General features: G+C 47.2%; 1 protein-coding gene across 2 annotated transcripts; it reads left to right on the top strand.

The window, feature by feature from the left end:
• Rab12 (RAB12, member RAS oncogene family) lies at positions 1–27,281 on the top strand. 2 transcript variants are annotated; one of them, XM_028894937.2, is made up of 6 exons: positions 1–381; positions 13,510–13,570; positions 20,822–20,960; positions 23,902–23,991; positions 24,554–24,658; positions 25,969–27,281. In XM_028894937.2, exons 1-6 carry the CDS (start codon positions 15–17, stop codon positions 26,080–26,082), a joined length of 876 nt encoding a protein of 291 aa, XP_028750770.1. In that variant the 5' UTR covers positions 1–14; the 3' UTR covers positions 26,083–27,281. The 2 variants fall into 2 exon arrangements, with proteins under 2 accessions (XP_028750770.1, XP_028750771.1); XM_028894938.2 differs by lacking the exon at positions 24,554–24,658.

Here is a 27,281-nt window from a genome sequence, read left to right as displayed (position 1 = left end):
CCTCCCGGTCCGGGATGCTGCTGCCGCTGCTGCGGAGGAGCTGCTTCCCTTCCTCCTCTCCTGGCGGCGGCGGCGGCGGCAGCGGCGCGGAGCGGGTGGAGGGTGCGCGGGGGCCCGGGGCGCGCGGACGGCGTCCCGAGCGCGAGCCGTATGCGTGCATGGATCCGAGCGCCGCGCTGCACCGGCGGCCCGCGGGCGGCGGCCTGGGTGCGGTCTCCCCGGCGCTGTCGGGCGGCCAGGCCCGCCGGAGGAAGCAGCCCCCGAGGCCGGCCGACTTCAAGCTGCAGGTCATCATCATCGGCTCCCGCGGCGTGGGCAAGACCAGCCTGATGGAGCGCTTCACCGACGACACGTTCTGCGAGGCCTGCAAGTCCACCGTGGGTACGCCGGGCTTGGGCGGGTGGGCCTGCGGGGAGGTCGGGGCCCGGTGGAAGCTCTGACCACCACCTCCCCTCCCGGGACAGGCTGTTATCCGTGGCCATTCTACGGGTGTCCCCGGTACTCCCGCCGTGGGAACGTCTGACATGCGAGCCGCGCACAGGCCGGGTCCCCGTGGAAGCTCTGACCCCCCCCTCCCGGGGCCAGGCCGAGTTTTCCGTGGCCTTTCCGCGGGTGTCCGACCCCAGAGCAGGGACATTCCCCCGGATCCTTCTCGGGTCATGAGTTCAGGGTGATACATCCGCGGAAACTCCCGGTCCGTTACACCAGCTCACCCAGGAAAACGGCTTTGTGAGGTGTTTTGAAAAGTAAAGCCTGGGGGTTGGGGGGGGGGACCACCCACAGGTGCAGCTCCCCGAGATCACCATCCTAAGCGGGATCGAACCTCTTAGCATTCCGGGCTAGAGGAAAGAACTACAGCTTGCTTTCTCATTTCCCATCCGTTTTCATGGTTTACTGGAACGAAGTTGAAAAAATGTTCGCACTAAAGCTGCACTCCAGTTTCTTGTTTTGTGTAGAAATGTAGGGCAGAGGGATTTCGGCTGTGTTTATCCTTGACCTCAAATAACCGGGTGACAGGCAAAGTGAGAACCATTCCTCCAGTACCCACCCGAGGTCGGTGAAATGTAACGCTGCTGCTTACCTTACACGGGATCTGGATTTGAAACTGCAAGGGAATGTTTTTGATGTCGTTGGACTGACAGGACCTGACATTGAGATTTGTCAGGGGTAGGGGAACCAGTAGTGCCCATGGAAAATTCCCAGATTTGGGGTGACGCTATAGAATAGGCTGCCCAGATTTGAGGTGAGTCTACAATAAACAAGCAGTAGGGACTGGACAGGGAGTCAAGAAATGTTTGGCGCATGCCTTGAATCCCAACATTTGGGAGAGACAGGTAGATCTCTGTTAAGTTCGAGGCCAGCCTGGTCTACACCTTGAGTTCCAGGACAGCCAGGGCTATGTAGAGAGATCCTATCTCAAACAAGCAAAATCTCAGCTTGGAGATCTGAAATACTAAATACATATACACATATTTACAGTTGTAACCATTGATGGCTTCCACTTTTGAGATTCTATAGAGAATTTTAGGGACTCTCTTCAGAGAGATCATGAGATCATAATTGGTAAGTTATCAGGTAGCAAACAAAAGTATGGCAGTTTTTAAGTACTTGCTGGGAAATTAAACCTCCAATTTTCACATTGACTTTTTTAATTTCCTTTTTGCGTATGCCCCTTAATGCTTTTTTCCCCTTCTTCCTTTTTTTTTTTTTTTTTAATATTTATGTTTCTTCCACCTTTTTTTTTAAAATGTTTGTCTTGGGGATGCGATATTGAAATCCAGTAACAATTATACCTGTTGCAAATATCCAATCGTGGATCATGAGAGTATGTAGGGAGTTATTAGCCAGGAAATGAGGCTTATGTTATTGTGTTAGTATCTGACTTAAGTGCAGTAGGTTTGAAGGCAGTTGAGGATTATCAGTCTTTTATGACCCTGTACTTACATATGTAAAAATGAAGGGTATGATTGTGTTTAATTCAGAAGGAAAAATCAGTGCAGATACTAACACTATGAAGGCATGAGGTGAGCAAGGGGATGGGTAAAGGTGTCCTCCAGAGCAGAACTCCCACACACAAAGTTTCATGGGGACATAGCATTATGGAGACCTTGGCTGGCATATAGTTCTGAGAAGGGTGGACCTGGCCATGAGCTTTCCCAGCATTGGCAGAGTGAAACCAGCCTGGGGCAGCCTGGGATTACATAGACTATCTGGGAATGAGCAGGGGAAGTGGCCCCCTTACACACATAATTATGTGGAAGTGTGTCTCCCCATACTGAGGGTGGTTAAAGGTGGTTGGGTTTTTTTCTTTTGTTTTTTGTCGGGGAGAGGTTTGTTTGGTTGGTTGGTTGGTTGGTTGGTTTTTTTGAGACAGGGTTTCTCTGTAGTTTTGGTGCCTGTCCTGGGTCTTGCTCTGTAGACCAGGCTGGCCTAGAACTCATAGAGATATGTCTGGCTCTGCCTCCCTAGTGCTGGGACTAAAGGTGTGCACCAACACCGCCTGGCTGTGGTTTTGTTTGTTTGTTTTCTTGAATGTTTTTGTCTACTCCATATGCAGGCTATAGTAGTTAATTTCAGTAAATATTTTTTTGTTGTGGGGAGTTCAGAGAAAGATGGTAACCATGGCTTAATCATAGCCTGAAGACACTAAATGCTAACAGATTCCTCTTTAGCTCGCGCCTCGGAGTCCAGCTGCCCTCCTAGTGAGTGGGTCATTTGTTGAGCACCTGCTCTGTGCTGTTGGCTGTCTCGCTGCCTGTGGGGTAAAGTGGAAAGCCGGGATCGGTGTGCAAGAGGTGCCAAGTTCACGGGGAGCCAAATGGCAGTGGAGAGTACTTAGCTTAGAAGCACCTCCTGGCTGGGGCCAAGAGTTGCTTAGAGCATTTCTTCCCATTGAACTGTGGGCAGGCGAAGTTCATTCCTTAAGTTCCTTTAGAGAATGCTGTTTACCTATGACTCTGGCTGTGCTGTGGCCTTGTAGCTACTGTCTGAGCAGAAACTCATGGGATCCCTTCTGTGGCCTGTGTTTCTGGTTTCTTCTCATCCCGGTACAAAGAGCCCCACATGGAGGATGAGTGTCTGCCCTGATGTTGTTTTTCTTACTGAGTCAGGGCTTGTAGATGTTGGCTGCTTCTGGAAGAGACCGCGCTTCTGGAAGAGAACTCTCAAATACCTGGCAGTCTCTGAGCATGTGGACACAGAGATGGGTTTCAGAAGCAAGGGATGGCACCTGTAATTCAGAGGCTGGAAGAGAGACTTCTGAAATACGCCCTGTCGGCGTATCCGACACCTGTGGACTTTGTGTAACAGGAAACAGTGGAAACCATCCTTAGGGGTCTGAGGTGGTAGAGCAATGTAAAATTTGAATCAGTGAAATGTTGGGGTTTTTTATTGTTATCATTAATTATCAGAGCAGCCTAGGTTTTAAACATGTAGAATTCACAAGTGTATGAAAAGCTACAGATATTTAAATTATTTAATGGAAATTATCATGGTTGAATGTGATGTTCCAAGTAGAATCGTATCTGTGGAATTGAATTGCTCTGATACAGCAGGAATAATGAGACTGAGTCTTTTCAAAGGAGAGGAACAGCATCTGTGACATTAGAGAGATGGGAAAAAGAAAGAAGTTTGCTGTAGACGCTGGCACCCGTCTGAGCTGAGGCTGGGCCAGTTTTCTAGTTCCTTCTTCGCCTAGACAGTATCTCTGACATACCTGAACCGTTTTCTTCCATGGACACCTGTACTGTAAACATACTTTACGTGCACTGCTGGGAATCCCTAGGTACGAGTGGGATCCTGTGATTACTTTCTGGGTGGAAGACAGAGAAGCAGTACTGAGTTCCTGATCCGCCTTCTTTGTGCTAGATCCCCTTAATTTAGCATAAATAAACTTTTAAAGTATAGTTCAAGAAAATCCATTAGGATATGTTTGTGGGGCGGGGGCAGGGGCAGGGAGGGTACACTGGAAAGATGGCTCAATGGTTAAGAGTGTCGCTGCCTTATAGAGGACCAGAGTTTGGTTCCCAGTACCCGCATCAAGCAGTTGTGAACTCCAGCACCAGGGGATCAGATACCCTCTTCTAAAATACTGCATTAAATGACCTTCCGTCTATATTTATAAAATATGAAGCACAAATGTTGTGTTTAGACTTCAGTCCAGCCTGTCATCTCATTATGTATATGAAAAGTATCCTTAAACTTTCAGAACATGGCAATAAATTGATGTAAAGCTGTCTAAACCAGAATTCTATTATTCCTGAGCAGTAAAATTCCCCTTAAAAATGGTAGCGACCCATCATAGGGTCATCAGTTCTTTTATTTTGCCAAGTAAAGATGTTTTAAAAAGCCACCATCATCAGTTCCAAAAGAGAGAGAGATTTAAAATGAAGATGGGAAAAATTAGGAGCGATCAGGTAGCAGATTTAAAACTCTTTAAATTTGGTCAGGTAGCAGATTTAAAACTCTTTAAATTTCCCTTCGTCCTGTGCAACAATAGTTACAGCTTCCCAGGCCCGCCTTTGAGAAGGCCAGATCTCAGAAGACAGCTAAGGACTTAGAGAGGCGATGCTAACCTGTTGGCCACAGTCCTTGTCTTGGCTTCCTGGATGTCCTCTCTAGTTCATGCAGAGATGGGGCATGCCTAAGCAACCCAGACAGGCTTCAGCCTAGGCCACACCCGCAGGAGTACTTGAACTGACAACAGAATTGAAGGCTCATAAAACAGGTGACTGAGTGAGACCCAGGCAGAAATGGCCATCCGGCTTGCCTCCAAATGTAGTCACAGATGTCTTTACTGGCCGTCTGGCTTGCCTATAAATGTGGTCGTAGTTGTCTTTACCTAGAAGTTTCAGAATGGGTGTGGAGGAAATTGGCCATTTTGCTCTTTCGTCTGGAACTTTTAGGGCTGAAGTTTGGGTGAGAATAGTCAAGATGCACTTGCTTTTCTGGGTTAAAACTATGATTTTGTTTTGATTGCTCTTCTGTGCTTAAATTCAGTCTTCCAAACCATGGCATGTATGCTCTGAGTGTTTCACTTAAGAGAGTTGTGGGGAGGGGGGCTGGAGAGATGGCTCAGCAGTTAAGAGCTCTGGCTGCTCTTCCAGAGGACCTGGGTTCAGTACTCAGCACCCACATGGCAGTTCACAGTCATCTGTATCTCCAGTTCTAGAGGATCTGATGCCCCCTTCTGACCTCAGAGGGCACCAGACGTGCATGTGGTCCACAGATATAACAAAACACCCGCACACATAAAATAAGAGAGAGAGAGGAGATTAGGGAAGAATGCCCAGAATTCCCTTTTCCAAACATTGAGGGACAGCAGACTTCCCCGTTGCCCCACCCACTGCCCAAGTGATGGGAGACCGCAACTCAGGGAGCAGCAAGTGGAAGAGGAACTGAGGTTTGTTTGGGTCACAGGCCCAGGGAGCAGTACTCTGTGTTTGCACTTATTTAGGGAGTCAGTGGAAGCCCACAGGCTTGTGCAGTGTCCGTCGTGTGACACCTGGTGGCTGTCTTTCAGAGAAAGGCTGTAGATTTCTTTGGAATCAACTGTACAGGGAAAATAAAAACCTCGTTAGACCTGGCCCCAGAATGTCCCCCTTCTTTCCTTGCTTCTCGCACTGAAGAGGGAAAGTCTTATTATGCATGATAGGGGTCGGAGTAGAGGTGTGCTCCGTCTTTCCAGCCTGTGGACTCTGCCAGGAGCTCTGTTGGAGGCCCTGAACTGGTTGGAGAAGAGAGGGGATGCCTTTGCCGAGGATAGATCGTGAGAGTTGTTCTATAGCCTGGGCATCAGATACATTGTTCCAACTAAGCATTGGTCTGAACTGGGAAAGAAAACACGCAGTCACTTGGCAGATGTTTTTTAGAAATTCTGTGTATCTACATCAGACCATTCTCGGAGCCATTTAAATAGGGCACAAAGTTGACACCTGCATACCTGGGTTATCGCATTTGAGGGGATGTGGGTCACAAAGAGAGTGGCGGTCCAGTGTAAGGAAAGAGGTGCGAGCCATTGTGTTTCATCAGAGGGAAGGAACTGATTGTTTACCTTTTTTCTTTCTGTCGCACAGCTTTGATGTTGGAAAAGTATTTGGAAAACAAAACCACAGACCAAACCCACTGCCCTAATTGAGTGTGGCTATGTTGTTATTTAATTCTGTAAATCCAGGAAGCAACAATACAGACCTAACAGGACACTGTGTGTGTACCACTGAACGGTCTCCCCTCCTCCTCTTCAGTCTGACGGGCTGCTAGGACACTGTGTGTGTACCACTAAAAGGTCTCCCCTCCTCCTCTTTAGTCTGACCGGCTGCTGACTCCAGCACTTGTGGTCCTACCTTCTTAGCTTACCAAGTAAAACAAGTTCCAGTGAACCTCTGGCAGGCGGATGAGGAGCCTTCCTGTTCCCTGCCCTTCTTAATGTAGAAGCCTCTGAACTTGGCTGGCCAGAACCCTGTGATGTCACCATTCCCTGTCAATAAAGAGCTTGGCCTTTTTCTCCCATTTTCCTTCCCTTCCTCATACTTTTATTTATTTTTGTATGATAAGATGTTAGTACTCTCCTGTTGATCAACTCAAATAAAATTTCAAGTCAGCAATCTTTTTTTTTGTTGTTCTTTTAATTTTTACTCAAAAAGGAAAGCCTTGTTCTTCAGCCACCGTGGCCTTTCCCTGTGCTGCCCAGATGGGGGAGTTTGGCAGGTAGCAAGCTGGACCTCGGTTCAAGCTCTTTTGTAAGTTACCAGTGTGTCTTTAGGCAGACCACTTCCATCAGGTTCCTCGGTCAATAAAAGAGGGTTGGAGGCACCTTCTCCCTAGTTCACAGTGTAGGAGTAAGTGTGTACCATGTCCTAGGTACCTGGCCCAGAAAGGTAATCCATCCTTCTGCTTTCCATATCAGTGCTGTGAATGCAGAAACAGCCAGAAAATCCATCCAGATGTGCACAGTGTATACTGTAGAGTAAGAAATGTCAGTGTCAGCCACAACTGGTGAAGTACGACCACCTCACAGGCCCTGCACTGAATAGCACTGTGCTAGTCGAGCATCTGGCTGTTCCACAGCTGTTTGGACTAAGAACTGGCAATGATGTATAGTGGCCAGGGAGTAGAAGAGGCCCACTGGCTTCAGTTTTCTTTTCTTTTCTTTTCTTTTCTTTTTTTTAAGATTTATTTATTTATTATATATTCAGCATATGTGACTGCAGGCCAGAAGAGGGCCCCAGATCTCTTTACAGATGGTTGTGAGCCACCATGTGGGTGCTGGGAACTGAACTCAGGACCTCTGGAAGAGCAGTCAGTGCTCTTAACCTCTGAGCCATCTCTCCAGTCCCCTGGCTTCAGTTTTCTGTTTGCTAATGGGATACACTTCAGTGAGATAACACACGTGCTCTTAGAGTAGTCCCTGGAATACAGCAAACACCAGCACAGTTAGTTCTTGGTCCTTTTACTTAAGAAGGGATAAGCACCGTTTTCTGAGATTCTTCCTGTATTCTTCTGTGAAAACAGAACTGTCTCCCGGTGTGGGCACTCTGCACTCCCAGCCTCTCCCTGCCTTATCCTATGTTGCCCTGCCTGTGTGTTCGCATCAGGTCTGTGGCTTATGCATCCCTGTGCCGGGCAGAGTCACAGGGTAGTCTGCATTTGTCAAGGCCAGAATGAAAGAGAAGGCAGAGATAGCTACCTGTGTCCCTGCACTTGGCCACAGCCTGGTGAGCCTCTGTAATGATGCATGGTGGGTTTGCACACACCCACTTTTTAAAGGTTTGTTTTTATTTTATGTGTATGGGTGTTCTGCCTGCATGTATGTCTCTGCACCACATGTGTGCAATGCCCTCAGAGGCTAGAAAAAGGTTTCAGGTCCCCTTGAAGCGGAGTTGCATGTGGCTCCAATGTAGATTCTGGGAACCAAACCTGGATCCTCTTTGAGAACAGCCAGTGGTCTCAAACCACCGTCCAACCCTCTCTCACCCCCAGGTCTGCTCTATAATAGTGTCTTTCTCTGAAATGATCACGAGATGATATAATTAGAATATTGCTTTTAGTTTACTGAATCCTCACAACACAGCTTAGGGAGGAAAAGCCAGTCAAATCCACGAGTTTTTACCCATAAGATACTTCAGGAGCTGGAGAGATGGCTCAGCAGTTAAGAGCACTGGCTGCTCTTCCAGAGGACCTAGGTTCAATTCCCAGCACCCACATGGCAGCTCACAACTGTCTGTAACTCCAGTTCTAGGGGGTCCAACACCCTCACACAGCCATACATGCAGGCAAAAAATAAAATCTGGGCTTGATACAGTAGTAGAAAAAGAGCAGGTCTGGAGGCAGCTGGTCGCGTCTCCCTGTCCCTCATGGTGCACAGTTCACCCTGTACTCTCTTCACGAATGATGCAGCTCGGGTAGGAGACTCATTTCCAATAATAATAATAATAATAATAATAATAATAATAATAATAATAAAAATAAAGAGGCTATCTGTCACACACTTAGTGCCTCCCACCCAATGTTGGACTTGCCCCTGTCTGTGACTTGGACACATCTCTTAATTTAGTCTGTCACTGTCAAGTCAGGAATATAATGTCCCAAAGTGGCTGACATTGTCTGAGGTATATCCTGGGAAGAAAAGTCGTGCTCCACACCGAAGGCAGTAACTGTGACAGAACTGTAGTGTTACAACCATTTTACATGGAGACCGGTGTGAGAGCCTGGAACAGCTGTGTGAATGTTCAGGAAAGTCCAGTGCCGTCCAGGACAAGCTGCGGGGCTTGAGTTGGCAGAGAAGCAAGGTTATCCTGCGGGAGGGGAAGCAGGAGCCTGACTGTATCCAAGACTTGGACCACAGTGCCTTGTTTTCTTTAGACTAGAAAGGAACGTGAAGAAGGGGGAGTCTGTGTATTTCTGCTGGTCTCATTTTTTTGACTTCTTAGGGCTCAGCAGGAAGAAACAGTGTTTTGGAAATGTTTTCCCTTCTGGCCTTCCTAGGCAGCAATTGCTTGGGCTCTGAAAGACAGACCAAGAAGGAAGCGAAGCCAGACTCACCTCTAGCGCCATGATTATGACAGTAATGGACCGTTTGCAGAACATTGCACACACCTTTTTTTTCCTCACCCACCTGATCTTTATTATAAGAGCCTTTAGTTGTTCACACACGTGTGAACTTGAATCATGATTCTGCTGTTGTGTTAGCATGTGGTCTAGCAGTTACCCTGCTGTCTATGATCAGATGTCCCTACAAGATGACATGGCAGTGCCCACCTGACTGGACTTCCATGAGCACAGGGTGTGCAAGGCACCAAATATCTGACAGATAAGACTGTCATTGCTACTAAAACAGATGAAGGCGGAACATGAGCCCCAGTAGCTGAGAGACAGCACCCATTGGAGTAGGGAGCCTAACCCTGTAAGCCAGGTCCTTTCTGGAAACATCACTAACATGTTTTCAGAAGACTTCTATACAATTGGAAGCTTAAACGTAAGTCAACAGAATAATCTATTTAGGGATTACTGCTCCATGGAAGTGATGCGATAAGTAATCTGTTACCATAGTAATCTCTGGGACGTTTACAGCCTAGTAAGACTGTCCTTCGCAGAATTGTAGACCAAGTAAAATGTGTCTGTACATGCACACACACGTGTTTATATCCATCACTCCCGTTTCCACAGCTGCCTCCTCTGCCTCTTGTCTTTAAAAAAACAAAAACAAAAACAAAACAAAACAAAAACTACTGATCAGCCCTGAATATCCCTGATTTTTCCTAAATTACTCTACAGCATTTAATGGAGAAGAGAGGCCAACTTTCAGTCACCTTCAGAGTCGTCGGGTTGCTGCTGGGTGCTGGGCAGTAAGCCAAGGATGCTAGCTAGGTCTTTGGAGGATGGAGCCTCTGGCTGAGGCCAGCAAAGAAAGAGTACAGAGCCAGAATCGGGGTGGGAGCAGGGTCGGTATGGTCAGGGAAGGCTCCGTGGGAAATCTAGGATTTAAAAGGTTTCTGGGCAGACGAGAAGGTTCTCTAAGAGTGGATGGCAGGGGAAGGTACTCTGTTGCCAAGTACATGGTGTGTTAATGTAGGTCAGTGTGACCCAGCTTTGGGGGCAGGGACTGTCCCCATTAACCCAGAGGGTAGTGAAGGCTGCTTGCTTGCCTGTTCATCAAGAAGCCTCTGAGAAACTGGGTTTTCGGCAGTGCTGTAGATGTGAAGGTGATGCCGCTCCATCCCTGTGTGTGGATGTGTAGATAGATGAAGGTGATGCCGCTCCATCCCTGTGTGTGGATGTGTAGATAGATGAAGGTGATGCCACTCCATCCCTGTGTGTGGATGTGTAGATAGATGAAGGTGATGCCGCTCCATCCCTGTGTGTGGATGTGTAGATAGATGAAGGTGATACCGCTCTGTCCCTGTGGGTGGATGTGTGGATAGATGTGAAGGTGATACCGCTCCGTCCCTGAGTGTGGATGTGTAGTTCTCCACTGCTGTCTATGCCGCCTGCCCCTAACGATGTGGCCCAAACAGCTGAGACGGTTGCTGGCTTGCTGTCATTCATTAATCACCAATACCATCTCTGTGGCACGCAGGTGGTGCAGATACACAGCCTAGAGCCATTTCATATTTGTGAGGCAGCGTTTTTAGACATGTCCAGTGGTATACTTGTATTAATACAAAGATGTGTTTAAGCCATAAATTTAATTAAGTTTCCAATCATTACAAGCTACTTGGAGCTGTTAGGTTCAATGCAGGCTCTTTTATTTAAGAGAGGGGACAGTTTTAATGGGCTGTTATCTTTTATAGACTTGATTTTTTTAAAAAGATTTTATTTATTTATTATGTATACAGTCTTATGCCTGCAAGCCAGAAGAGGGCACCAGATCTCATTACAGATGGTTGTGAGCCACCATGTGGTTGCTGGGAATTGAACTCAGGACCTTTGGAAGAACAGCCTGTGTTCTTAACCTCTAAGCCCTCTCTCCAGCCCGGTTTTTTCTTTTCTTTTTTTTAGAGTTATTTATTTTGGGCATATGAGTGTTTTTGCCTGTAGGCATGTATTTGCACTGTGTGCACACAGTGCCTGCTGAGGTCAGAAGAGGGTATTGGATCTCCTGGAACTGGAGTTACAGGCTGCCGTGTATGTGCTGGAACTGAACTGAGTCCTCCCCTGCCAGAGCAGGGAGTGCTCCTAACCACCTCTCCAGCCGGTTTATAGACTCCGACTTCACCCACTTCGCAGCTCTGGAGTTTCCACTCCAGTTGCTGATGCCGTTGTGGTTACTGTGCTCATTAGTACCGGCTCTCCCCGCTGGCTGAACAGATCCTCTGTCCAGCTTCATTTCAAATAACTGATCTTCTTTCCTGGTTTTGTGTGTGAATGCCTGATCCTTCTTTTTCGTTCATTAAGCTTTGTGGTTAGAAAAATAATTCTCACAGAGGACTGCCAACATAGGTGGGTTTCCAAACTTGCTGTGAAAGCGTGGCGAGCACGTGACATGTGCAGGCACAGCCTGACTTAGCACGGGAGCCCTGCCTGGTTGTATGAGGTCTGTTAGGTGACCGGAAGCAGAACTCAGGAGAGATGCCGCTGGCCACTTCTTTTCAGTAAAATAACAGATTTACCAAAGTTATATCTTCCTTAACTCAGATTCTGAAAACAAAATCATTTGAAGTAGAAAAAAAAAAAGTGAAATCAAGGGAGCCGACAGGATGGCTGTGTGCAAAGCCTCCTATCACCCTTGGAGCCGGACGACCTGCCCCCTGGTAGCCACACAGTACAGAACACCAACTCCTGCAAATCGTCCTCCGACTCCACTCGAACACCACAATAAAGAAACAAATAAGTAAACATTTACTTCTTAAAACGTGAAATAAAATAGTAGTCATGGCAGCTTGAGTTTGATGTGTAATTCACATCGCAGATTCATGTGGCGAAGAAGCCCTACATTTAGGTTAATATTGTAAAGACAGTGGTTTGTCGCCAAGCTGTGCCATGTCACAGTCAGAGCCGACAGTGTGGTTGTGCCTCGGAGGTGTCACTTTAAGGTGCTGTTACCTTGGGGTGAGTCATTTGGGAGCCTTGCTCAAGGCCATGGGCCTGCACAGACCTGCTTTCAGGTTCACGGCTGTGCCTGAGGGCCATCTGCCTTTGGGAGGCAGTCAGCTGGAGAGTGGAAGGTGACACTGTGTCGGTCAGCCTTGCCAGTCTGGTGTGAAGGGTTGAGAATTGAAATTGCCAGGTGTGGTGGCGCACGCCTTTAATCCCAGCACTTGGAGGCAAAGGCAGGTGGTCTCTGTGAGTTCTCGGCCAGCCTGGTCTACAGAGTGAGTTCCAGGCCAGCCAGGACTATGTAGAGGGGCCCTAATTCAAACAAAAAACAAATGAACAAACATTGCAAAAATAAAAACAAGAATTGATACATAGTGGACCCGTCTCCATGGTGACGTTTTGTATTCACAGAACCTCTCTGCTGTCCATCTAGGGGCTGCCCAGCAGCTCAGTCTTACAAACATGTCTAGTGTGTTGCTAATTTTAAACCCAGTCACATGTCGTTCTGTTCACCTCAGATCCTCATCTGACCACTGCTGCCACAGGCCTCAAAACGGATGAGCAGAGGACAGGCAGAGTCACTGTGCTGGCTCTGGTCACCTGCACATGCCTACTGCCTGGGATCGTCCTTCTGGGGTCCCGGCAGGCCGCTGGGAAATAGATCCAGAAGAGAACCATCTCTGGTGCTGTGGTTGGCCAGCATCTCCTCGCTCCCCCGCTTGTCAATACTGTGTTGAAAAATGTAAAAGTTACCAGATGAGATACACAAATGAAATTTGGATTTTTTAAATTTATCTGATGCTTAATGGTCTGATTTTAAGGAAAAATATTACACACGATGGTTTGCTTGCAATATTAAAATGAATAAAAATTAAAATTGAATATGCTAATCTAGAGATGGGTAGATTTTTTTTTCCTTTTTTTTTTTTTTTTTTTTTTGTGTGTGTGTGTGTGTGTGTGTGTGTGTGTGTGTGCGCTGAGGCCTTACTTGGTTACCCAGCCTGTCTCTAACTATTTGTTCCTCTCTAAGTAATATACTGAGTCATGTGCATATTTGCCAGCACTTGTGAGGGCTAAAAATGTTGATATGTTAATAGGCTAAAAATGTTAATATGTTAATAACTTCCAGATTCAAACAAAGGCTGCTTGAAATCAGGATTAAATTTCAGGTTTTCCATCTAAGAATCCTTATCTCTGAACTGGCGTCCTCTGTTCATGTTGCTGTGGTTTTTAGTTGGCACCAGGAGTCATGGATGACGTAATAGCAGGTGCTAGGATAAGCCAGGCGTGGGCTCGGGTCAAGTGTGGAGAGGGAGAGTGCCCAGATCTGCGGGTCTCTGCGCATCCATCCCTCACACCTTGGAGTGTTTGCAATACCGATCCTTTTAGTTTTCTGAGTCACGCTTATAAGTGGGATTCTTGTGGTGCACTGCGTCTTTATTATTTTTGCTTCATAGTCACTTGTTTTATCTACAGGTGTTGACTTTAAAATCAAGACTGTCGAACTGAGAGGGAAGAAAATTAGATTACAGATATGGTAAGTTCAGCCTGCCCCGGTTACGCCCTGTGTGTTTAACAGTCCACACGCTTGGCTACTAAAATGGACCCTGAGCCATCTCGCCTCATCTGCTTTCCTTCGCTCATTTTAAAATCAGATGACCAGTTCTTCCTGGAAATGGCTCCTTACGTCCCACTCCATCTGCACGTGGGGTGTTGTCCTGAGAGCCTGTTTGAGCCTCTCTGCCTCTGTTTTCCGATCACTGACATGTCTCCAAACTGCTATCATTAAAATAATTACTTGATTGCATGTCTTGGACTGCTGTGTGGCTCAGTGGTAGAACTCTTTGCTTGGCATGTACAAGGCCCTGGCTTCCATCCCCAGCACTGGTAGGGGGAAAGGCATGTCTTCATGTCTTTAAAATTACTGCATGGTGTTCAAAGGAGCCCAATATGTTCGTAACCATATTGTCAGGAGGGAAAAACACATCACCTACACAACAGCTCGGGCCCTGTGCTGATAAGTGTGGACTTAGTGTGGCAGGTATCCCCTTTCCTGCTGGCCTGTGGGTGCTGTGTGACTGGGGCATCTTCTGCATACCAGAGGGGACCCAGAAACCCCATCTGAGGAGGCGAGATCCTTTCTCAGCTCAACATTGGAACAAGAGGCCAGACCGGCTGTGTTCTAACTGTCCTCGATGCTTAAATCTTTCTCTTCCCTATTAACAACCCACAGTGGCAGCTAGAATCCCCCAGGTTGCTAGCTGCTTCTGTAGAAGAAAGGGCGGGGCCTGGCGCGCGGTGCTTGAGTGGCAGCCCCGCTGAGCTGTTTGGAGACTGCGTTGTGGTTTTCCTAACTCAGGTGCAACACTCAGCTTACTAACTCATCTTGGCAGGTGGCCCTCAGCTCTGACTGTCTGTCCACCGTCTGTGTGTGTTTGCTTTCATCCACGTTAACTGCTGCCGCATCTGTGGTCTCACCGGTCATCTAACGCTTGACTGTTAGTGGCATGTCTCCATCCTTCATCCATGTCCTTGTCTGGGGCCCAGCTGCAGCCGAGCCAGCCTTGCTCTCCTGGTGTCCTGAGGTAATCACTCTCATTTGGTCATCTGCAACTGTCTACCCCACAGAAGGGCTGGGGGGGAGGGGCGGTCTATGGTTTTGTTTGTTTTTAACAGTTTTGCCTAAGTATTTGATAACAAAACATAGGTTTTTCTTACACTAGTCCAGAAAAAGGTAACAATCTTTGTTTAGTTCATTGCTGTCCATCCGATTATCTCCCACGGGCTGGAGAGAGAGAATGCTTAGCACTTCAGGCCACTGGCTGCCCTTTCAAAGATCTGGCTTTGGTTCCTAGCACCCACGTGGTGGCTCACAACTGTCTGTGAATCCAGTCCCAGGGGATCTGATGACCTCCTCTGACCTTGTTGGACACCAGGCACATACATGTACACACACACATGCAGGGAAGGCACCCATATACATAACATTTTAATCTTCGTCACAAGCCACTCTTCCTAACTAGAAGTGCTCAGGACAGCTTTTGAAGGGTTCAGGACACGTCTACCTCTGCACCTAGCATCTGTGGCTGTGTTCTTTTTCCCTGAGAAGGGTAATGTAGCTAATATCAGAATGTGTGTACAGCTGGTTTGAGTGGGTGACAGGCAGAATATGTTCTGAAGCTGGAAAGATGGCTCAACGGTTAAGAACAGCCCTTGCTCTTGCAGAGGACCTGAATTTAGTTCCCAGCACTCACACTTCATGGCTCACTCACAACTGCCTGTAATTCCAGCTCTAGATCTGGCACCTTCTGGTCTCCAAGGGTGCCCTCACATGTACACATTTTCCAAGGGCACTCTCACACATATACATTTTTCAAGGGCACCCTCACACATACACATTTTTTTTTTAATCTATGTCTGAATGTTCAGGTGCCTCTTGTTGGTTGTGTCTGATTTCCCCACAGTGGCTTCGACTCAGATCAGTTCCTGGCTTTCCTTATGGAAGCCTGGTCCATGAGAGCTGGTAGTATGTATTCAGCCACGGGGGCTCTCAGACGGCTTTTCTCTTAGATGGGAAAGTATTCTCCAGAAACTGCCCTCTGCCCTCTCTGTAAATTCTGCAGCTGTTGGCGTGGCACTGGGGAAGAGTGGTGGTGTGCACTGGGAATGTCACCAGGGAAGAGTGGTGGTGTGCACTGGGAATGTCACTGGGGAAGAGTGGTGGTGTGCACTGGGAAGAGTGGTGGTGTGCACTGGGAATGTCACTGGGGAAGAGTGGTGGTGTGCACTGGGAATGTCACTGGGGAAGAGTGATGGTGTGCACTGGGAAGAGTGGTAGTGTGCACTGGGAAGAGTGGTGGTGTGCACTGGGAATGTCACTGGGGAAGAGTGGTGGTGTGCACTGGGAATGTCACTGGGGAAGAGTGATGGTGTGCACTGGGAAGAGTGGTAGTGTGCACTGGGAAGAGTGGTGGTGTGCACTGGGAATGTCACTGGGAAGAGTGGTGGTGTGCACTGGGAATGTCACTGGGGAAGAGTGATGGTGTGCACTGGGAAGAGTGGTGGTGTGCACCGGGAAGAGTGGTGGTGTGCACTGGGAAGAGTGGTGGTATGCACTGGGAATGTCACCGGGGAAGGGTGGTGGTGTGCACTGGGAAGAGTGGTGGTGTGCACTGGGAAGAGTGGTGGTGTGCACTGGGAATGTCACTGGGGAAGAGTGGTGGTGTGCACTGGGAAGAGTGGTGGTGTGCACTGGGAATGTCACTGGGGAAGAGTGGTGGTGTGCACCGGGAAGAGTGGTGGTGTGCACCAGGAAGAGTGGTGGTGTGCACCGGGAAGAGTGGTGGTGTGCACCGGGAAGAGTGGTGGTGTGCACTGGGAATGTCACTGGGGAAGAGTGGTGGTGTGCACTGGGGAAGAGTGGTGGTGTTCACTGGGAAGAGTGGTGGTGTGCACTGGGGAAGAGTGGTGGTGTGCACTGGGGAAGAGTGGTGGTGTGCACTAGCAATGTCACCGGGGAAGAGTGGTAGTGTGCACTAGGAATGTCACCCGGGAAGAGTGGTGATGTGCACCGGGAAGAGTGGTGGTGTGCACCGGGAAGAGTGGTGGTGTGCACTAGCAATGTCACCGGGGAAGAGTGGTAGTGTGCACTAGGAATGTCACCCGGGAAGAGTGGTGGTGTGCACCGGGAAGAGTGGTGGTGTGCACCGAGAAGAGTGGTGGTGTGCACCGGGGAAGAGTGGTGGTGTGCACTGGGGAAGAGTCGTGGTGTGCACTGATTTACAGAAAAGCTGATTGCACTCTGCATGGAATATTCGTGGTAGGTTAGGAAGTGGGACTTGTGTGTGAAAAGTACTTAACAGAGCAACTTAAGGGCAGGGTGCCTTGTCCCAGTTCATGGTTTAGGGGTGTCATGGTTTAGGGGTACCGTCCTTCATGGTGGAAGGGGCTTGTGGCAGGAGCCAGGAGCGGCCCGCTCACATCTCAGCAGCCCAGGAGACAGAATGGGAAGGGGATGCTTAGTCTGAGAGCCCAGCCCGAGCGATGGTGTCGCTTCATCCGGTGCGGGCCTTACTTACCCTTAGCTGTTCCTCTCGCAGCCAGACAGGCCCTGTGACTCACCGGTGCCCAGAGCTGCTTAATCTGATCAACACTCCACACAACCTTTTCCCTGAAGGGATTTTCAGAGTGAATCTTATTTCTACAATACGCCAGCTACTTGATTAATCACACCATACTCAAAAGACTTTTTCTTCTGAAATATTTTATTTAAAAGATGAAAAATGGGCCAGAGGAATAGCTCAGTGATAGAAATAATTTTTGTACTCATTTTGCTAGTTAAAAAAAAAAAATCTGGGGTCGTGGTTCTCTTTGATTATTTCTTTAATAAAAGTGCAGATTGGATACTCTTACCCAAAATGCTTAGGACCAGAAGTGTTTTGGATTTTGGAATATTTGCATAGATACAAATATGAAATAACGAGTATGGGTCCCAAGTCTAAAGGTGAAACTCATTTTACATGTACTTGAAGATAATCTTGTACATCTCTAGTGTGCCTGCGTTTCTTGAGGTCAGATATAAAATTTCTCATGTGTGGCACCAGCATCATGCTGGCGCTCAGAAAGATCTTGGAACATTTGGCGTTTTAGATTGAAGATGCTCAGCCTCTACTGTTTGTCATGCTTCAGGGTCCAGGGCAGTCTCCACGCCATTGCTGTTGTGTTGTGTGTGGTGTGTTGTCTGGTGTGTTCTCCTGCCATCAGCTGGGGCTTCAAGACCACAGTGTAGCTGGGAGCAGCATTTCAGGACCCAGGTGGATGTGTTGGGCTGTAAGACAGAACCCGGCTTTCCTCCCTGGAGCCGGTTGGTTGCCACAGAGGAGCTGTTAAGACAAACGCCTTTCTTCTTGATCATTTCTTTTTGTGGTCACCCTAATGAAAATAATATACTGGAGTCCTACACCTTTAAAATCCCAAAGACTTCAGCAGTCTGTCACATTTTCATATTACATATTGTTACATTTTTAATCCCTCAATTATGTTTCAAGGACCAGTTTTTTCTCTATACTTAAATATTTCTACTTGAATGTACACAAAAACTTAATGTGCCACTAAAATAAAATGTGTCCAGTAGCATGTAGTTTCTTGAATTTGTGTGTAGATATGTGTTTGAGTCAATATGAACACATGAGTACAGGTGCCTGTCGAGTCTGATCTCCCAGAGCTGTGGTTACAGGCAGTTGGGAGCCATTTGATAGGAGCATTGGGAACCAAATTTGAGTCCTCTGTACAAGCAATATGCGTTCTTAATGCTGAACGGTCTCTCTAAGTTACTGTGTGGAAGTAGACCTGAAGCCTTGAAACATGTGCCCTACCGTGATATGAACATAGGATTGAAATGGTTGCAGGGCTGGAGAGATGGCTCAGAGGGTTAAAAGCGCTGAGTGCTTTTCAGAGGTCCTGAGTTCAATTCCTAGCAACCGCATGGTGGCTCACAGCCATCTAGAATGAGATCTGGTGCCCTCTTCTGGCGTGCAGGCAGAACACTGTATACATGATAAATAAAGATTTATTTAAGAAAGAAAGAAATGGTCAGCTGGCTGTTTCTCTTTACCCATCAGCCCAGTCTTTATTGTAGGGGAATCTTGTCTCAACTAATGCGTGGGTGGGTGGGTTGGTTGGGTTGGGTTTTTTGTTTGTTTTTAAGATTTACTTATTTATTATGTATTCAGTGTTCTGCCTACACGCCAGAAGAGAGCACCAGATCTCATTACAGGTGGTTGTGAGCCACCATGTGGTAGCTGGGAATTGAACTCAGGACCTCTGGACGGACAGCCAGTGCTCTTAACCTCTGAGCCATCCCTCCAGCCCAGTTTGAGAATTTTTTGTTGTGGTGGTAGTTTAGTTTGGTTTGGTTTGGTTTGGTTTGGTTTTTAGAGACAGTAGCCCTGGCTCTCCTGGAACTCAGGTTGTAGCCCAGGCTGGCCTCAAACGCACAGAGATCCACCTGCCTCTGCCTCCTGAGTGCTGGGATTAAAGGTGTGCGCCCCTATGCCTGGCTGTTCTCCTTCAGAGGACAGAGTTTGATTCCTTTCACCAAGGTCGAGGCTCACAGCCACCTGTAACTCCACCTCCATAGAGTCTAAAGCCTCTGGCCTCTGAGGCACTGGCCCTCAGGTACACATGCAGACATTGTACACATGCATGCACACAATTAAAAATAAATCTTTAAAAATGTTAAATTACCAAACTAAAAAAACAGAGTTAGAGTAATTTTCCAGCTTGAACCAAAATCGAAGAGACATATAAGAATAAGATCCCACGGTACTCTAGTAAGTGATAATTTAGCTGAGAGCAAAAAACCCAAAGTTCTCTAAATGATCTCTCTCTCTCTCTCTCTCTCTCTCTCTCTCTCTCTCTCTCTCTCTCTCTCTCTCTCTCTTTTTTTTAAATAATGGGTTTTACAAGACAGAGTTTCTCTGTGTAACCAACCACTCTGGGTGTCCTGGAACTCGTTGTGTAGACCAGGCTGGTGTCAAACACAGAGATCCACCTGCCTCGGCTTCCCAAATGCTGAGACTAAAGGTGTGGGCCAGTGCCACCAGCTTGAAATGAGCTCTTTACCATTGTGATGAAAAAGTTCAACTTCCCCTGGGCGGTGGGTGGCGCACGCCTTTAAACCCAGCACTCGGGAGGCAGAGGCAGGCGGAGCTCTGTGAGTTCGAGGCCAGCCTGGGCTACAGAGCAAGATCCAGGACAGACTTCAAAGCTACACAGAGAAACCCTGTCTCGAAAAACAAAGGAAGGAAGGAAGGAAGGAAGGAAGGAAGGAAGGAAGGAAGGAAGGAAGGAAGGAAGGAAGGAAGGAGAGAAGAAGTTAGTTCAACTTCCTGGAGATGACGGTAGGGAGAGACGGTTGGGATTTTCTGTATCTTTACAACGTGACACCTCTTCAATAGTTGATTATCTTTGTGGAGACTGCAGAGACGGCTCTGTGGTTAAAATCACTTGTTACTCTTGCAAAGGACCCAGCTTGGGTTCCCAGTTCCTACGTGGTAGCTGACAACTATGCCTGACTCCAGTTCCAGGGGATCCGATGCCACCTTCTGATCTGGCACATATGTGGTACGCACATGGACATGCAGCAAAGCACTCATACAAATAAACACATCTTTAAAATTTTTAGATAAATAAAGTGGCTCCATACTGCTGTACAGTAGACAGTTGGCTAATAACCCGTTGAATGGAATCAACGCTTCGCTTTCCCTGCTGCTCAGTCATATGTGGTTGAACACAATTTGGTGTGTAGTAGCTTTGAAGAGTAGAAAATAACTCAGCCTGCATTTGGGGGATGCAGAATAGTCATCCTAAAAAAAATGTTTTTTCCTGCTGCAAGCATTCAGTCAGGCACCAAAGGCAGGTTAGAGAGAAGTCTTCAGTGGGACTACAGCAGTTTTATAAGTTGCTCTGTCTCTCTTTCTAAAGAAGCAAATGACCCCATGTTTTGATGTCCTGACATTCCCGTTGTGGCTTTAGTCTGGATAAACTGTGGATCTCAGCGGGGAATCTGTCTCCATTTATGCGATGTAGTTGTTAATCTGTATACAGATTAAAGCACGTGTCTCCTAACAGTGTAAGATGGCCTGAACATTTCCTCGTCCACATGTCAGGCTGGGGAGAGTATCCTGTACCCCTGGGGTGGAGGAGGAGCAAAGTGGGTGTTTGCACCAGCCCACAAGGGCTGCCTACTCCATCGGTGCGGGAACTGATCTTGACTGCTGTTTCCCAGGGACACAGCGGGACAGGAGAGATTTAACAGCATTACCTCAGCCTATTACAGAAGTGCCAAGGGGATCATATTAGTGTATGACATCACCAAGAAAGAGACCTTTGATGATTTGCCAAAATGGATGAAGATGATTGATAAGGTACGTGTCACATCCTCCTGCTGTGAACTCTCAGTTTGGGGGCATCATATCATGACTCATGACAGGAAAGGGGGAACAGGATGACTGAGCATCCTCAGTGGACTAACATCATCTTATCCATGCACAACCTCGATAGAGATGAGGCAGGGGTGGAATAGATTGCCTAGAATCGGCTTGTAACGAAGAAAACAAGCCTTCATTCTGGCCAGAACCCTTACTCACTCTGGCTGCGCTATCTGGCTGCTTCCTCAGAGTTACACTAAGCAGGAAAGGTCGTGTGGACACTCTTTATGTACTTTATAGTGCCCATGGGTGGTCCAGGGGCCTAATCATCCTCAGCACTGTAGATGTTCTTCGGTTCCTCATTTTGAACAAGAGAAGATTTTTCTCAGATTAAAATTGAGTCATTACAGGAAATTCTGTGTCTTCATGGTTAATGTGAACTGTATTTTGTGCTAGGAAATGTGTGTAGCAGTGCACCTTTAGAAGACCGAGCAGCTGGCATTGAAAGGTGACTGTGTATATACAGTTGACCACAATTTGAGAGGTTCTGTCCCCTTAGACAGTAATTAGATGTTTAATTCCTTTATGTTACAAACACACACGACAGGTTTTGTGTGCAGTTGTACTAAACCTGACTATACTGTGCCCGTCATGTAGCCGCCAGAAAAGGTGCACTTCTGGTTTTACTAAGCAGGTTTGCCCTGTGTGCCTCTCCATGGTATGTTAGGGACCAGTGTAAGAAACAGGAGGACTGGGCATGATGGTGCCCACCTTTAATTCCAGCACTCAGGAAGCAGAGGTGGGCGGGTCTCTGAATTTGAGCCAAGCCTGGTCTACATGACACCTTCCAGACCAGCCAGGGCCACACAGAGAAACTCACCACCCACAAACAAGAGGGAAGCAGGGCTCTGCCCTCCACTTGCTCTGCCCTCGGCATCGGTCACTGAGTACACGGTTACCCTCGTGCCACAAGAGAGTGGCTGTGCCCAGAGAAGGCCCTCGTCTCCAATACCCCCCTCCCGTGGATAGGTTTAGGGATATTATGAGGTAAAAAAGCGAAGGTTGAGGATGTGGGGAGGATAATTGGAGGGGTCAGTGATCTGCTGTGTGGCTCTTCATATGCAGTGGTGATGGTTTCGCTGTTGAGGCCTCCTCATCTAAGGAAAAGAATTTGAGTCTTCATGACATCAAAACGCTATTCATCAGAGGCCCAAGTCAAGAGTCGGGTTTAAAAAAAAAAAAAAGCCAGCTTCAAGTCCCTAAAAGAGTAACCTGGTGACCCATCACCCCAGGCTGGTGGGAGAGTTCAGTGGGTAAAGATGCCACCGAGCCTGATGCCTGAATTCATCAGGTGACCTGACGTGATAGACGAAGAGAACTGTCTCCTGCAGGTTATCATCTGACCTCCACACGCATGCCATAGAGCATGCATGCACATGCGCAAAACGAAGAAAATCAAAACTTGTAGTCTCCTGACATTGTAGGGGTTGGAGAGTCATCTACAGCAGAGTCAGTGAGAGACTGATAGATGTGGTTTATAAAGCCAGCTCAAATCAGGCAATGGGGAGGGACTCGGAATCAGAAAAATCGAAAGTACAAAGCTGGCTGGTGTTACATGAGGCTAAGGCACCTGTTTGCGGGAGGTTACCATCAGAGTCGGAGTCTGGGCCAGGCCTGCTGGTGGCGGGATCTATATTCCTTTCCTTTCCCCTCCCTTCCTCCCTTCCTCCCTCCCTCCCTTTCTTTCACAAGTTTTTTCTAATTCTTGAGCTCACCTATTCAGAAGACTAGTGAGCCAGGCATGTTCTCTCTCTGCCTGTCCTGTATTCTATCTATAGTTCTTTGTGTAAGAACTAGTTTTTTGGGTTGGGGATTTAGCTCAGTAGTAGAGCACTTGCCTAGCAAGCTCAAGGCTCTGGGTTCGATCCTCAGCTCAGATAGATAGATAGATAGATAGATAGATAGATAGATAGATAGATAGATGGATGGATAAGTAGATAAATAAATGAATGAATAAATAAATAAATAAGTAAATAGAGCTAGTTTCTTATTGTTGTTGTTTGCTTGCTTGTTTGAGATAGGGTATCTCTATGTAGCCCTCCCTGGCTGGCCTTGAACTCATAGAGATCCACCTGTCTCTGCCTCCCAAGTGCTGGGATCAAAGGTGTACACAACAAAAGCCATTAAGAGCTATCATTTCTGGAATGCTCAGCTTGGGTCAGGCTGTTGCATCACCCCAGCCAGTCAGGTTGGTGCTCTTGCTGACACCTCCATGTCAGCAAGACACCCACATAGGGAGCTGCCTCCCACCCCTTCTCCTAGCTAGCCTCAAGAGTACTTTGGCCATGATCCCCAGGTTCCCTTAATGCAGTCTGCTTCAAATGACTTTTCAGACGTACACAAAGTGGAGTGAATTATTCAAGAGATACTAACGGACCTATATTTTTAAAACCTTGCAGATAGAGCTTAAAATTGTTTTGGATTGTAGAGTTAATGCTAACTCCATTATAGCATAAAAGTAAGTTTGAAAGCTTGGACTGGCTCCATTTTGTCACCAGCTATTGTCCGGGGGGGCCTTCCTGTGTCGTCCAGTGTTCTTCGAGCAGAAAGACTTGCTTTGTTTTACACACCTTGCTTCATTCTTTCCCCATTTTGTTGGCCTTTGGCCTTTTACAGTTGAGGACCATTTCTGAGTACATAGCTTTGCCTGTTGTTTTCAGTCGTTTCCTTCACAGAGTCTAAAGAGTGGCTGAGGCCAAGGCCAAGGCCATGGTAGTTGTTGGTGCCTCGCAGAAGGTACTTTCCAAAACACTGAGAGCCCTGTCCACCTCGGGAGATGCTCAGGGACAGTGGAGGAGAAGGAACAATAAGAAAGTGGTGACAAGTTGTGTGGGTTTGCATTTGTCTGTCAGTGTGTGACGTCTCTGAAATCCCACAGTATGCTTCAGAAGATGCCGAGCTTCTCTTGGTTGGAAATAAGTTGGACTGTGAAGCAGACAGAGAAATCTCCAGGCAGCAAGGAGAAAAGGTGCGTGGATGTGGGGTGCTCCCAAGCACACCCATGCTCTGCAGTGTGTCACTCAGGGCTCGCTCGGGGCTCACTCACATGCTGTCAGAGCAGAGTGCCATGGTAACTGCCCGGGCCCACCCTCGGAACCGTTCACATTAGTATACACTGTATTGTATGTAACTTGACATTTTATACAGAAAAAATGTTTTTAGGTTGTAAGATTTGCTTTCATGGTTTTTTTTTTCTCCTGCCTTGACTTTTGCTAAGGATCCAATCATGGAAAAGCATTGATACTCATATTTTAAATGTCAGATCACTATACATTTAGACTCGTACACACATAATTGGATTTAAAGGTCTCTAGAGATTTTGTTATATATGTATATATTGCTATTTACTTACAGGACCTTGCTGTACACATGAACCTGATATTTGAACATAAATGGGACTTTACAGACCCTGAGCTCCCCCTCCCTTAGTGGAAAGCACAGAGTCTGTGGTCCTGTCAGAGGCCCGGCCTGACACACCCACGTAGGGCTGGGTTACACCGAGTGGTTAAAACGAGCACATGTCTTCTCAGTTTGCACAGCAGATAACTGGGATGCGGTTCTGTGAAGCCAGTGCCAAGGACAATTTCAATGTGGATGAGATATTTCTGAAACTCGTTGATGACATTCTGAAAAAGGTAAAAATAAATACATGTGCCTGCTCAGCTGGCTGCATTGGCAGCTGTTGCTCATGCCTAGGGTTTTGGAGTCCTTAGGGTTGATAGTCTGTTTCCTTTCCTTGAGATAGAATGTTCTAGGGTGACTTACACAAGGTCTCATGACCGTGAGAAGCTGGGGCATGGCTCATTGGTAGAAGCTGGGGCATGGCTCATTTGCCTAGCAACATATAAATAGAGTGGGGCTGAGTGTAGCACTGTGATTACGTTTGCTTAGCAGCCACGAGCCCTAGGCTCAGTCTCCCGTGCTGCAGGTAAATGAAGTGCCATGTTTGTATGACACTTCCTTTTCTTTTTTCCTCTTTTCCCAAAGAATTAAGTTTAATATGGAGCCCCTTTGCAGTGTGCAGCCTTCCTTAGAGAAGGGCCACAGACAGCTATGGGTCTTCCTCGGGTCCCTCCCTAGACCGGGACTGTCACAGAGGATGCCTCACTGAGCAGAACCCTTGCTTACTCCTCGGACATCTCTCAGCCATTAACTGGTGTTCCCCAGAGGGGTGACTCTAGGAACCCTGAAAACGCCATCACTAGGTGACTCCCAGTGCTCTGTAAAGAGCCGCAGTGTGTGTTAAGGACAGCTGTACATGTTACAGGCACAGTTCTTTTTTCCCAGATATTTTTCCTCAGAGTTTCATTGAATCTGGCAGTGTAGACCCTTCCAGGCAGAGAGGGCTAACTGTTAAGCACTAACTAATTATGTCACTTGGGGCCCAGGGGGACCAACTCATAGGTTGTCACAGACATGACATGATTCAGAAACAACTGATGAATTGGTTGTTTATGTACCTGGCGAGGTTGCTCCTGTTTTCTTTAGACTATGGACTGGCTTTGTGTTGATTGATCTGTTAAATTTTCATCATAGTAGATTTTGTCCAAATAATGTGTGGTTTTTATCACACTCTTAGGGATCAAGCCTAGGGTCTCCTCACACATGCTGGACAAATACTTCTCACCAAGCTGCTTCCCAGCCTCTCCCAATGGCATAAAACAATACTTCAGAGATGGGTCAGTGGTTCAGAACATTGGCTGCTCTTCCAAAGGACCCCAGTTCAATTCCCAACACCTACTCAGCATTTCACAACCATCTGTAACTCCAGTTCCAGGACCCAACACACACACACACACACACACACACACACACACACACACACCCGGCTTCATCAGCTAACAGGCATGTGGTGCACATACACATAAAACAAAGGCTGTACAACTGAGACCATTGCCTCTCACTTGCAAGACTGAGGTCTTTGTGTTCTCTCCTTGTCCTTTAGATGCCTCTTGACATTTTGAGAAACGAGTTGTCCAATAGCATCCTCTCTCTACAACCAGAGCCTGAGATCCCACCAGAGCTGCCTCCACCTAGACCACATGTCCGATGCTGTTGAATTGCTGCTTTGGAGACAGAGTGCAAACAAGTCCTAGGAGGGGAAACATTCTGTTCTGCACTACAATCATGTGACAATTTCCTTTCGCACTTTGTAACCCAAGTCAGCTATACACTAACTTGTAAATATGCAAATATGCAATCCTGGGTAAGGTCGGGTTATAAGTTACCACTTCCCTTCAGATCTATTTCCTCATTACCCCCGTGTGTAGTGTGCGTACGCTGGGGGGCGTAGTACTTCCAGTGTGAAGAATGGGAGAGAAGGTGTAATATCTCTTGAGTACTGTAAATGTCCTTGTTAATTACACTACGAGGCAGATACTCCGGTGAGAAGAGAGGACCCGGTGCTTCGCTTTCTGTTTCAAAGAAAAATCTACAAAACTGAAGATTCCTGGAAAAAGGAGACAGGACGACTGCTTTTTCTTTATTCACGAGGCTTTCCCAGCTGTAGCATCTTGAGGTTTGGGGTGTGTCTGCCCCAAAGCAAAGCTCCCTCCACAGCTGCCACAGGGTTATCTATCGGGTTATGTAGTGAGAGGTTTTCCTAGGTAGTGGGCTGGATGGGACTGGGTCCTGTGGCTGCAGAATCTGGGGCTGTCCCAATGGCCGGGACACGCTTTTAAGAATGACTAAGAGAGAGAAGACTGTCGGGCAGGGAGTGTAGAGTGTAGCTCAGGGTTTGAGCATTCGCCCAACACGCGAGGCCCTGGCTTCAATCCCCAGCATCAGAGGTTGGGCGGGGGTGGGGGGGTGGGAGATAAAGGAAATAAAAATAAAGAAGACGAATTTTTGAAACTATAGAAAAGATTTTAAAGCCACACTGCTGTCCTACACAAATCCTGTTTAAAGGGGTTTTAAGAGTTACATTTTACTCTGTCAACAAACACACATGCATCTGCCCAAGCATCCTGTATCTTTGTAATGATGGACTTCTCCCACTGTTGGCGAAGCTTATTCCTATTAAGCCTAGACTGTGTTCAAGTTTTCTTGTTTTTTTGGGGTTTTTTTTGAGGGTCTGATAAGGAATTTGTGAACTCTATCTTTGGTATATCTTTTATTAAACTGCACTGTTTTGTTTAGTCAAGGTAAATAAGTATGTATTTGAATAACTTGGTGTGTCCTGAGTGTTGTGGTATGAGAAGCATCGTGGTCTTTCTACACTAATGAAGTGCAAATAAAATTTTGTATTTATGAATGACA

Source organism: Peromyscus leucopus, chromosome 13, assembly GCF_004664715.2.
Source record: "Peromyscus leucopus breed LL Stock chromosome 13, UCI_PerLeu_2.1, whole genome shotgun sequence".
NCBI classification, from domain to species: domain Eukaryota; kingdom Metazoa; phylum Chordata; class Mammalia; order Rodentia; family Cricetidae; genus Peromyscus; species Peromyscus leucopus.
This window is presented reverse-complemented; position numbering and strand designations above follow the sequence as displayed.